The 13,442-nt window shown below is 36.8% G+C and overlaps 1 protein-coding gene and 1 long non-coding RNA gene across 2 annotated transcripts; both read left to right on the top strand.

Annotated features, from left to right (window-relative positions):
- The first annotated feature begins 571 nt into the window (after positions 1 to 571).
- Positions 572 to 2,912, top strand: LOC147863776 (uncharacterized). Its single transcript, XM_087319121.1, has 2 exons — positions 572 to 968; positions 1,628 to 2,912. The coding sequence occupies exons 1-2, from the start codon at positions 717 to 719 to the stop codon at positions 2,723 to 2,725; spliced, it is 1,350 nt and encodes a 449-aa protein (XP_087175247.1). The 5' UTR covers positions 572 to 716; the 3' UTR covers positions 2,726 to 2,912.
- Positions 2,913 to 6,305: 3,393 nt separating this feature from the next.
- On the top strand, positions 6,306 to 9,770 carry LOC147863775 (uncharacterized). Its single transcript, XR_015529746.1, has 2 exons — positions 6,306 to 6,629; positions 8,648 to 9,770. It is a non-coding gene; the product is annotated as an uncharacterized LOC147863775 (long non-coding RNA).
- Positions 9,771 to 13,442: the final 3,672 nt, after the last annotated feature.

The following is a 13,442-nucleotide window of genomic DNA, read 5'->3' as shown; positions in this document are numbered from 1 at the left end:
AGAAAGAAAGAAGAAGAGGAATCGGTTCTCCCCCCCCCCCCCCCTTTCCTTTTTAACCTTCTTAGCTTAAAAAACTATTTAGAGAAGTAGCAATCCCTCAGAAGCTCTTTAGGAACCAATCTCCATAATTAAAATCATTCCTGATTTCTTTTCCTTTTCCTTTTCTTTGTTATCTCCCCCCCTCCCCCACCCCCTGTAATTGTACTGCTTCAGAAATTATCTCAATTCATCACTCAAAATTCAATTCCAGTGAACCTATAAGGTGTTGGGTTTGCCTCATGGATTAAGCTTAATCAAGCGGGATCAAGGCCACTATTTCACCTCAAGGATAGAGGTAATCAAGTGGGATTAAAGGACACAATCACCTCAAGGTTGGAGTCAACTGAGTGAATTAAGGATACTAATCACATTCAGGTGGCCTGAGTTAAGTAGAATTCAGAGCACTAATCACATCCACGTGGGCTTAATCAAGAGGGATTGAGAGCGCTGATCACCTCAATTTTGTTGGGCTTACATCAAGTGGAATTAAGAGACACTAATCCCCTTAGGGGTAGGCTTTAACCTAGTGAAGTTAAGAACACTGACACATCCCAAGTGAGATTAGGAGCACTAACTATATAATCAAGGGAACTAATCACCCAAGGTTAGGGCTAATCAAGTGAGATTAGGGATCAACAAAATAGAAATAAATAAAAAATAGTGAATGTTGTGCACACATGGGTCCTGAACATAAAAGATCTCAAATTGCCAACAACAACAACAACAACAACAACAACAATGGGCCTCCTCCTTTCCTTACAAAGACATATGAAATGGTCGATGACCCTATCACCGACCATATTGTGTCCTGGAGTGACAATAACAATAGCTTCGTGGTGTGGAATGTCTCACATTTCTCTCAAGATCTACTCCCTCAATACTTCAAACACAACAACTTCTCGAGTTTTGTCCGACAACTCAATACATATGTAAGGATTCGTTGAATCTCTGTGCATGAATTCGTTGATTTGTTTCATAATTAGAGAGAATACATGTTGTTGTTTTCAATAATACTGGCAATTAATTTGTGCTAATTCTGCAACAATGACCGGTCATGAAAACTTGCACATCTAAATGAATAAAAAAACTTCATGTTCATGATATTGGTGTTTGGTCAAGGTACTATTGGAAGGGCTCTAATTGTACTTTATGCTCATCTTGAGGTGCTATATAATCATCGTTGTGTGTCATGTGATCACTTCACATGGCACAATCCTTGTAAGTGGTCATGTCAGTGTGTTGCAATGACCTTTCTTGTGTTTGGTCATCTTGATATCTTCTATGGTAGTCATGATGCGGCACAATGGCTTTGATGTGGTGATTTGGAGGATCCACACTAATAGTTGAGGGTCACTTTCATGTCTTATGTCATCGTTTGATATGTTATATGCTCATCTTGATGTGTTACAAATGTTGAGTGGTCATCCTAAGTTAAATAATGGCTTTGAGGGGTCACCTTGATGTAGTGCAATGCCATTGAATGGTTACCTCAAGTGCGGTGTTGTAACACTGGCTTAATTTGAGTGGTAACTACCTTAAGTGGTTGTATTGATGGTTTGTTTTTATTATGATATTGTTATTAATGTAGGGTTTCCACAAAATTGACCCTGATAGATGGGAATTCGCTAATGATGGGTTCATCAAAGGCAACAAGGAGTCTCTAAAACATATTCACCGTCGCAAACCACATCCTTCACAATCGCAAAAAGATTCCAATGTCTCTTCCTCAACATCATGTAATGATCCCACACACATAGACTTGGAAGAGCAAATTCAACGGCTGAAACATGACAAGATCTTAATCGTATCGGAGCTTTTCAATCTACGACAACAACAAAAGGCAACAGAAATGGATCTCGAGATCCTTGGTCAACACCTTGAGGCCTTGGAGGATAAACACAAGAAGGTGATAAGATTCTTAGCACAAGTTATGCACAATCCGGGGTCTTTCATGGACCTAATTGTACACCAATATCAAAATGACAACAATCTTAATAATAGTGACAATAATATGGTGTCTCCAATGCAGTTAAGGCTTAATGCCAATAAGAGAATTCGATCAATAGATGATATAAACCATGATGATTATCATCAGGAGGTGATTAAGGTGGCTAGAGTCGACAATCACAATAGATATATGGGCTCCTCATGCACACATGATGATATCGACACCAACATAAGTGTAGTGGATGTGGATTCTACTAGTGTAACCCACGATGTTGTCGACACAAGTGTAGATGCTATAATACATGCAGAGAATCTAATGTTGAAAAGTCTCGATGACACGAGACGTACATCGTTGTTTGAGGGGAATCTCGTGAATCTACAAGTTGCAAATTCCATTATTGATCTCGACGAAGGGCAAAATGATGATGATGATGGAGACAAAAGCCCTCAAAGTCAAGGCTCCGGAGTGACTGGTACCCAATGGGAACATGATCCTATACCACCACTATTGCCATCAACGTTAACAAACTCAAGTATCGCTCGTGATTGTTCGTCATCAGAGGAATATTCTTGTCAGGTTTATGATGGTACTAATAATTTCAAATGCCATGATAACAAAGATACTAAGAATAATACAAGTGTTTTAAGAAATTATGCATCTAATGACAATTTTTGGGAGAATTTGTTAACTGAAAATCCACACATTGTAGATGAGAGAGACAAAAGATGGTTGTTGTAAAGCAAATTAACACGATGCGAGGATAATTATTAATACTATTAGATATGATTAAGCTTTCCTTGTTGGAGGCCAAATCAAACATGCCTTTGTCACACTAATCCATTTGCTTAAACTAACATGAATGCAAATATAATGTGTATATTACTTACTTAAATAATTGAATCATTATCCAAAATTAGTTTCGTCACTCATAATCACACTACTGTAAAGTTTGTAATGTATTCAATCCTCACTGATTTAGTTTGAATTATTTATGTATTACGCTTAACGAGAGTTTCTGGGGTTGTCCAACTGAATGATCAACTAGTATTAATTGGATCTCACATGCGTTGCCGGGTACTTACCAAACGACGTTAAGAAAAGTGGGCAGTTACAAATTCATATGAATTAACCATGCTACACTCCAACAAGTAGCACAATACATTAAATCTTTTCAAACGAGTGTGTTGTTTACAAAAACTAGGTTGTTCACAGAAACTTGGGTGGTGTAATTAGTTAAAGGTTTGTTGTTAAAAAGCAAGCCCGTGGAAAATCATTTGTATGGGGTAACCACGTTACTAGATAAAATCTAGTACATGTGAATGTGCTCTACATCGAGGGCAATGAATAGGATTTGAATGCACCTACATCGGCAACCACGTTACCCTAGACTTTTGATGTGGTTAGAATGGCTATTTGTTTTCAAAAATAAAAATAGATTGTACTATGTGGCTATGTGGGTCATGCAAGGCACCTTATGGATTCATGTCAAATTCTATGGTATACGATCGAGCTTCAACTATGATCTTCTCTTACATTCCATTATTTGCATCAACTAGCTTTGATTCACATTGATGCCTCACTCTATTGTCTTTATTTTTTTGAATATCCACCTTGGTATTGATGGAAAGATGCCCAAAGGCTACAAATAACTCATACATGAAAACACAACCACCATACCCACATCAACCAACATGTCGAATAGCAAAAGCTCCACACTATTGTCTTGTTCGTTGATATTGATATTTGTTCACCTTCTCATGATTGTCAGTTGTTTGTCGACATTGATTTGCTTTCATTCACCATTGATCACACTCCAACTTTCATGTTTGTGAGTCTCTTTGAAGAGATTAGGAAACCATGTTTGACATTTGTCAAAATTATACTTGTTGTGACTCGGCTCAAAAAAGGGTTCCGTAACCTTGTGGAAAATGTAGGTCATAAAACTATAAACATTTGTAAAGAATTGAAAAGCATGATCATTCTATTCAAATATTATTTTTATATGTTTAATGGTGAGAATCAAGTAGTGATTGTTCCCTCTTTTCTCTTTCTCTGTTTGATCCCACTTTCTCTAAGGTCCTCACTCTCTAGCTCTATATCTGTATAGGAATATCACTCAAATATGCCTATATCTTAAGGATTTTCGTAACGCATGAGCTTGTTTATTTATTTCAAATTTACATGTGTCATATATTTACTTGGCAAAATTTTGTTCCTTCTAATCACATCCACCTTCACATAGGCACATCATTATACCAAGAAACGCGTATGTAGAGAAGAAACGAGATCAATCACACGATGAAGAAGTTGAATTCGTCACAATTGCAAGATTATCAATATCACTCTCAATTTAAAGGATAAAGCTTCACTTTATCGAGTTAAGAAGAAAAGTAAAGAAGTTGGGTTTCAAGGCAAGAGGCATTAACTATTATATTTTCTTTGATTTTTGTTACCATATTATATATATATTGAAAATCTTCAAATGGATTTGTGGTCAAGAGGGGATTCATTAGCATAGACATAAAAGGTGACATCAAAATGCTTCCAATGTAGACGTTGGAAAGATCTTTAACATTTGTCAAAAAAGGAAATACATTTTTTACATATATGTACAAGGGTATTATGTATATACGAAATGGAAAATGAATATTGTATAAATCTTCAACCATGTACAAATGGTGAGGAGTGGGGTGGGGTCTTAGACCATGGTTTGACTGCATCTAACATAGATGGTTTATATCTAGTGACGTCTTCTTTCATGTTCATCCATTGTTTCCTATATCATGTATTCAACAAATTTTTCCAATGCATCATCAATCTTTTGATTGACATTCTAGTCACTCATTAATAAAGTTCCTTTGGGTATATACTTAAAGAACTCGTGCAAGATATTCCTTTCTTTTCTTTCACCCCATGTATAGTTCTCGTGCTTGTGTGTATGATATTCTCTTGGAAATTCTACCCATTCTCAGTGTAAACACATTTGGGTTCGTTGACACAAAATCTCAATGAGAAAAGAAGAAAGTGGGAAAATGCCAGATGAAGAATTTCAAGCATCATTCAATGACATACGAACTTCTCAAGACATGAGCGCACACCAAATATAAAAGACAAATTTGAAAGGTTTAATAGTAAGTCTCTTCAAGGCGCACACAATAAACGAAATGAGGATAGTTTGAAGTCATTACATCATAGTCTTAGGCACACCAATTTTCAAAAGGACAATGTAATTGAGTGTGTGATTTATCATTCTTGGAGAGAGAGAGAGAGAGAGAGATTTTCTTTTTTGGGTGTCCAAGTCAAGTCAAGATATGAGAACATCTCAAGACTCGAGCACACACAAAATATAAAAGACAATTTTGAAAGGTTTAATAGTAAGTCTCTTTGAGGCGCACACAATAAGCGAAATGAGGATAGTTTGAAGTCACTACATCATAGGCTTAGGCACACCAATTTTCAAAAGGACAATGTAATTGAGTGTGTGATTTATCATTTTGAGAGAGAGATTTCGATATATATTTTCTTTTTTGGGTGTCTAAGTAAAGTCAAGATAAATCCACTCGCAATATTTGACATTGACAATACAATTGCATATTTGCCGCACTCCATGGATTTGTATATCGAAAGAACATGATAAATTCCCCCAACCCAAAAGAAGAAGAAATGAAACGACAAAAAAGTGCGAAAAAAGCCAGTCTTCCTATTTTGTCTATGAAATGCCCCCCCTACATTTTCATTGAGTTCACCCCCAATCCGCGACAAATATCATTGGTTGGCCCTACCCTTATCCCAACCCCTAAAAAGGAAGCAAAGGTGCTCAAGCAAATGATGTGTGGATGTGGGGGGCGCGCGCACACACACACACACACTCTCTCTCTCTCTCTCTCTCTCTCTCTCTCTCTCTCTTTGTAGAATATGTTAAACCATAACACATTTTGTACAATACTAGAACTCTTTTTATCTAGGTTTTATTTTTTATTTTTTATATTTTCGATGATTGGGTACACACCCCATTTGGTTGTAAACGAAGTGTCTCGTGGGCCAATTTTGGTCTTAGAAGACGTTAATCTATCTCTCTCTCTCTCTCTCTCTCTCTCTCTCTCTCTCTCTCTTACTCACACACACTCACACAATTTTGGTGCAAATGAACACACACTTAGATTGGCTTGTGGGGGCGCCCCCAAAAAGGGCATTTTTTTGTGGGAATAACGAAAACCTAGGGGCATCTGGGGAAATAAAGAAAAACCTCCTCCTCCTCCTTCATGTTTCGGAGCTCTCCTGTCTTCTCCTCTTTCTCTGTATTTAGCGACGAAGACGAAAGAAATATGATGATGATCATGACTCGAGCCCAGAACTTGGTCGAAGAAGAATTGCAGAAATCTCCCCCCCGCCCCCCCCCCCCCCTCACCACACAATAGGTGCTTTATCGAACCTGGATTACTACTTGGTCGAAGAAATGTGGAAATGGATCTAGGAATTGTTGCAATTGGCGGCATTTCCCTCATGGTAACCATAATCTTACCCTACTCGTTTATCCTATAAAAATTCAGGTGTAGATATTGAAGCTGGATAGAAACTTGTTCGAAGAAATACAGACATGAACCCCTTGAATCCTGTGATTATGGAGGCATTTTCCAGCACGGTAAGCATAACTATATCCTCCTTTTTTATCCTTAGATTCCTCTTGGAAAAAATGATGGCATTTTTTTTGCTTTGGTGAAAATATGAATTGATTATTGAAGATTTTGGATTTATTAATTTATTTTTATCCATCTTTTTATGATTTTATTTCCTAAGGAATGTATAGTTTTTTTCCTCCTCAGGAGAATCATGTGTTTTTTCTCGCATAAAATCCTATTTTATTCTCCTAATGAATGTATTGAAAAATTTTACGACCTTATTTAGTTTTCTCTCTTGCGAAATCCAAGTTTTTTTCCTATGGCAATGCAGAGAATTCAGTTTCCTAATTAATGTATTGACTATTTTTCCTCCTCGGAGAATCTATTTGTTTTTCTTCCTTTTTTTCTCCCGTAAAATCCGAGTTTATTTTCCTAGTGAATGTGTTGAAAATATTTAATTCTCAAAGCATTCAAGTGCTTTTTTTCCAGTAAATCAGAATTTATTTAATTTCCTCTCTTGCAAGATCCAACTTTTTTTCCTAAGGTAATGCAGAGAATTCAAGTTTTTTGTTTGTTGAATATCCAATCTATTGCAGAATCTTCTCTTAAAATCCTTTTTTATTTAATTTCTTGAAATATACCAGCTACTTTAAAGTCTGAGTTAGTCTTTTATTCTTATTTCTCCTCATAACATCCCAGTTTATTTTCCTAGTAAAATGCAGAGAATTTAAGGTTTTTGGTACTCAAAAAGTCTAAGCTACTGTTAGGGTTCTTGAAAATTTCATTTTCATTTTTGTTTCTTCTCGGAAAGTCTGAGTTTTTTGGGATAATCGAAGTTTTTTCCCTTGTCAATGCTGGTGTCATTTAACCTCTAGATGAAGAGGTCACACACTTGATATATTATTGGGATGACTAATATGCATATAAATTTAGAATAGTTAAATGGGCATATGCAGAATGTTTATAGGATACAAACACCAATAGTCATTCACGCTGAGATTCATCACATTATCAAATGGGCAGATATTTGTAGGCGACAAGTACCATCATATAGTTACATTGGGATACTATTGAAATGGGGAGCTACTATTCATTCAACAAGGTCTCATTGATTTTGGTTCATGGAGACAACTGAGATGTCAGGGTGTTTCGTCAAAGAAGAGTATGAGCTCAGCAAATTTGCGGTTGGCATTGCTAAACAGACAGATGTTGTTGATGAGAAATCTATGTTAAAAAGAGATGTTCTGATAAAGGTGTCTTAAAATACAAATCATTGATTGTGTTCTGTTGCTAGGATGGAGTACTGACTTGGTAATGTGCGGCAAACATGAGAATGTTTAATGCACATTGTCTTGTCTTCGAGCCTCAAATATCATGATGCAATTCTATGAACTAAAGTAAATTCCATCTCCATTTGAAGCTCCTAAAAATGATGTGGAAACTATACTTAATCGAGAGAAGACATTATTATTGTCGGAACCTCTTGTGATGTTTAGAAGCATCAATATGAAATCTATCATGTGCACACATATAGTTATACAAAAAGCGTCGACAGTCTAATGTGAAATTTTGTCTGACAAGCTTTATAGACTTCAAATGGAAACATTTGTGTTTTGCTAATTTCAGTGGTTGTAGGTTATATAATTAATTGTTGCTTTTATGTAGATTTTGTACTTCAACATGGTTGTTTCTGGAATGTCACTAATTAACCTTCTGCCTGAATCTGATGGGATAACGCTAATGGTGTTTACACTCATACATGTAAAACAGGCGATTTCCCATGACACAACTATATAAGTTATACATGAATACTTTGGTCATAAACGACTCTTGTATATTAAGAGCATTTGTGTATTCAGGGGTTCAGGATCTTGAATTTGTTAACAAAAGAAGTTTGAAAGGTTTAGCTCATATAACATGTTGTGCATTCATCAATAACATTCTAAAAAATTTCCCCAAGGGGCTCAGCTCAGGGTTGCTGTAATTGTAGGCCCATTCGGAAACACCTCCCTTTTTCAAGTGAATATTGCTCTCGTTACAGGTCTACTTACTCTCCAGATTCATGCACTATTGAGAACAATATGCAAGTACATTATTCACCGTGCTACAATATCTTTAGTACACAGCAAAACATGGAATCCTGATATAGGATCACCTTCAAATTCCAGGATTGTCAGATTCCAACAGGAGTAGTGATATGGGCTGACAAAACTCTACATCTGGCTATGTATTTACTTTTGTTGATGGAGCCATATCCTGGAAATCAAATGAGCACAAAACTCTACATCTGGCTATGTATTTACTTTTGTTGATGGAGCCATATCCCGGAAATCAAATGAGCACAAAACTCTACATCTGGCTATGTATTTACTCTTGTTGATGGAGCCATATCCTGGAAATCAAATGAGACTTCAATTGCAGTCACATTGATGGAAACGGATTATGTAGTTGCTGCCCAAGCTGTTTGATAAGTTAGTTGGCTTCAACGACTATTCGTGAAACTTAATCGAAACCAATTTCTTCTTTATCAGTAGCCACCACCAATCTCTATCATGTCCAACCTAATAATTGTCCCCTGATCATGCATCATCTTCATTAACACACTAAAACAATGTGAAAAGACGAAGCATGTTAGCCAATCTTTCTGTCTGAAAGGAAATCATTGAAGTAAAGGAGCGGAAAGACAAATGAATCTATAGTCTACTCCACTGCACATATTGATGGGCGGATTTCCTCATGAAAGCCATATGAAATTGTGAAGCTCGTTGTAATACCATTGGTCTAAGATATCCCTTGATTTTGCCAAGTTTCTATAAGAGAGAATGTAAATATTTTAAACGTGTTCACATTCATTATTTTGTTACAAAAGTAAAATCATTAAAAGTTGTAACCCTTGGGATTGCACCAAATGAAAGTTCATATCCCATGGAGGTATTAGATCTTGCTCATTTGAGCCTTTAGTGTATCAAACATTTTTTATGCTTAAGAACAAGGTTAGGTTGACATGATATTATAGCAGACATTTGTAATACTAAGTCAAATGTTGAATGTACAAATATATATTATGAGCATTGGCTATAAAAAATAGTTAACATTTGTAGTACCAATGTCATCTAGTGAATATTTGTTCTAAGCTTATATCAAGTCATGTGCTATATGTTTTTTTATCATAATCTATGGTGTATTACTAGAACCATATTCTAAACCTTGAAGATAAAGAACGAGCTATATTGTGTATTCCTAGTGTGAACAATCTCATAGTTAGGGCTTAGTTACCCTAACTATAAAAGAGAGAAATTGAATCGACTATCCAACGCCGACCTTGTATTGTGACTCACAGAGCGCAATCCACCTCATTTGAAACTTAGTATATCATGCAAAGACAAAACATATTGAGGTGAGGTACCATCACATCCGAGAGCTCGTCATAGACAAAAAGCTCAAAGTATAGAAAGGGGATACCAAGGTAAACATCACCGACATCTTGACAAAGCCACTCCTAGATCATCGCTTGGCACACTTAGGAGACGAATGGGACTACTGCAAGTGGAGGAGCAAACAAAAGCCGGATCAGAAGGAGCAGCAGGGGAGTCAAAAATCAGAAGGGGCTGAACAAGCCGAAACGACAAAGTCAATAACCCGAACAACTAAAAGGTTGTAGTGGCCACTGAGTCCGAGAAAGCCAAAAGGCTACAAGACGATCAAAGGGCAGAAGGAGCGGGAAGCCGATCATCGATCTGGAAGAAGGAATGAGGACCAACGACGAAAGAAGTCGATGGCCAAAGGGTCGAAAGCCGATTCGGCAACTAGTTGACTTTACCACTACCGATCCAACTTGTAAAATACTAATCGTAGTTTAAATTTGAAATGTAATTTAAGCTTATGGGGGAGATAACCCCATTTCATTGTAAAGAATTAGAGTTGTTCTTTATGGGGGAGTTTGTTGAAGTAAAAGTCCTACTCCGCCCAATTATGTTCCTAGTGTGAACACTCTCATAGATTGGGCTTAGTTACCCTAACTATAAAAGAGAGAAACTCTATCTTGTAAAGAAGTTCTGGCGGGATTAATAATACGATTGTCTCTTGAACAAAAACTATCTCTCTATGTAATTGTCATCTTCTTGTTCAATATTTGTGTTGCATAGTATATTAGATTACTTCTCACGTGTTGTATCTCTTTGTTTGATTCACACAAAAGATCCTAGTCGCTATTCTACAACCAACTAGTTCATCATCTCATATTCTCACGGATGAGTGTGTCTGAGACACATACTAACCGGCTAAAGCACACATAGTGCTAACAATATGAGCATAAATTTTGAAGTAATACCTTGCCAAATTTGTACAATCTTTTTGTCTCGAAATAAATGCAATATTTGTAGACTAGCAATGTTCACGAAGTTGAAATGAGGAAACTTATGGCATGGAAACTTGGTATGGTAATTGTGACTAGTCCTTAATTTGTGCAAGTCATCTTAATGCCTAAGCAATTATCCATCTGGTTGCCTTGAAATGAATACTTAGAATATATGTGTCGTGACTCATGCATCTTTTGAGGTTCTTATTGGAGAATTATCTTCCTCATTTGGAGAGGTTAGTGGAGCTTGAGTGGCCAAGATGGAGTTTCAAAAGGGAGATGGTAACCTTGTCGAAGGTAAACACCTCAAATGATTTCTTAAGTGCAAATAATATTTGTTTGGGTTGAGGCATTACCAAGGATTGACTTGCAAGTATCAAGTCTTGATGTTGAATATCATGAGAACAAAGCTTTAGTAAAAGCGAAATCCATGTAGGCTCATTTATACTAAATAAAACTTAGGGAACAAAGATCAAATTTGGTCATAGTAGAGAAAGTATGAGTATACCTACTCATGAAAAGGTGGTTGGTTTTAGTAGAATAATATAGAATCCATGTTTTATTGTCTGCAAGAGGCCAAATTTGACCTACGGAACCAAGTCAACATATAATCGTGTATATATCTCCTTCCTAAGAAGGGGATTACTACTTTGTAGTAAAAAATTTCTACGTGAAAATAATGCATGCACATATGTGCTCACCCTTATTGGCGGACATTAGCATTATACTTACATTATCGTGCTAGTTTAAGAAGTTAGCATATCTCGTGTGAATCGCCTTATACATTGAATATGCAATAAGTAAGTGATATTCATCCCCCACTAGTTTGCAATTGCATACCTTGCATATCTTCATTTTGGGTGATGATGCCATGATGCTACCACCACACTTAGCCCTAAACCCTACCCAAATACCTCCACTGGTTGAACTTCATACTATGAATATGGACATGTTTGAATTATTACTTTTTGAGATACAAATAATCATAGATAGGGATGTATTGCCATCTTTCCTTTTTGATAAGATATTAGTACAACAAAACATATCACGTATCCCACCAATGTATATAGAATTAATGTTACGATCATGACCATATAATATCCCGTGGTCAGAATTTACCGTAGTATTCTATACACGTGGATAAGTGTGAGGGTTAAACGAGAGTGTAAAGAAGGGGAGGATTACTTTTAATCCTCGGGATTGAGACAACCCATTAGGCCAAGTGTGAATTTTCCTGGGGGCCTTGGGTATTGCTATAAATAAGAGGCCTAACTACCCTCATTTCATCATCTTGTTGACTACGTCGAGACTCTGTCTTGTGGTGGGTCAACTCTTGTAGCGAGCGCGCCAGCACCAGGTACGACTCGACGCCATGGTGGTGGTATGGGACGCCGACCGAGGCTCGAGTCCGTCTCAATCCCTTCGCTTGAGGGTTGTCGGGTGGATCGACACCCTTCTTTCTCTCTCTCCTTTCTATCTAGATCTATATTCTATCCTTATCTAATGCTTAAATTAGTTCATGTCTCTTACAATTAAGGATGAACTCTCGTGTATGATGGTATCTACTATCACCTTTAAGAATCAACCAACTGAAGAAGAAGAAGGGTAGCTACTATAAGAAGTCCTATGATTATCAAAGCTAAGATTTGGCACTTAATTTACAAGGAAATGACCCATTTACCAATTAATAGGTGTGTGATGGGGGAATTAACAATTTTTATGAATATTTGGGAACAAAATTATGTCTACAAAAGAATTGGATCATGTGTGACAACACTTAAAGGGAATAATCACATTCTTTTTCGCATGAGGTGCTCAATGTTGCCAATGTATGTGCACTTTGCATATATATGGAGCATCATGACTACAGTGGTATTACCATAATCTCATTTGGTGATCGTGGGATGGCCAAATCCTTTCTTGGAAGGAACTGATTGATCATAATGAAACATCAAAGAGGCTTATCACGAGCATATAGCCAACCGTTAGAATTTAGAAAGGGGCTCATTATTGAAAGGTACATCTTGTATGTATAGCCTTAGGGCGTTTCTTAATATTAACGTAGTATCCTTTTTTTGGAAAAAAAACAAAGAGGCTTATCATCAACATGCAAAAACACTTCGGAGACACAAGTAGAAAACGAACAAAATGCAGGCAAGTGATGGGTCTACGAGGAGTGTACACATGAGCTCTGTGAACTCATTTCTTCTTCTTCTTCTTTCTTTTGCTTTGCTCGTAGTTTTAGATGGCAAGGAGACTGGCAAGATTATATGAAACCAGAGCCCCCAACCAATTGACCGGCCAATTAACTGTCTGATGGACAAGCGGTGGATGTTCGGAGGCCACTGGTCCCATACCAAAATAAATAATTTAATTAACAAAACCAAAAAAAGAAAAAAGACAAAAATGCAAACAGAATATGTATGTACATACATATATGTATGCACACCAAGGAAATATGTACATATAGAAGAAAATT

Source organism: Azolla caroliniana, unplaced genomic scaffold (genome assembly GCF_043228905.1).
Source record: "Azolla caroliniana isolate FFs.n. ecotype wild unplaced genomic scaffold, voAzoCaro1.0.p SCAF_5, whole genome shotgun sequence".
Classification (NCBI taxonomy): domain Eukaryota; kingdom Viridiplantae; phylum Streptophyta; class Polypodiopsida; order Salviniales; family Salviniaceae; genus Azolla; species Azolla caroliniana.
The sequence above is the reverse complement of the archived record's forward strand: the minus strand, read 5'-3'. Positions and strand labels throughout refer to the sequence as shown.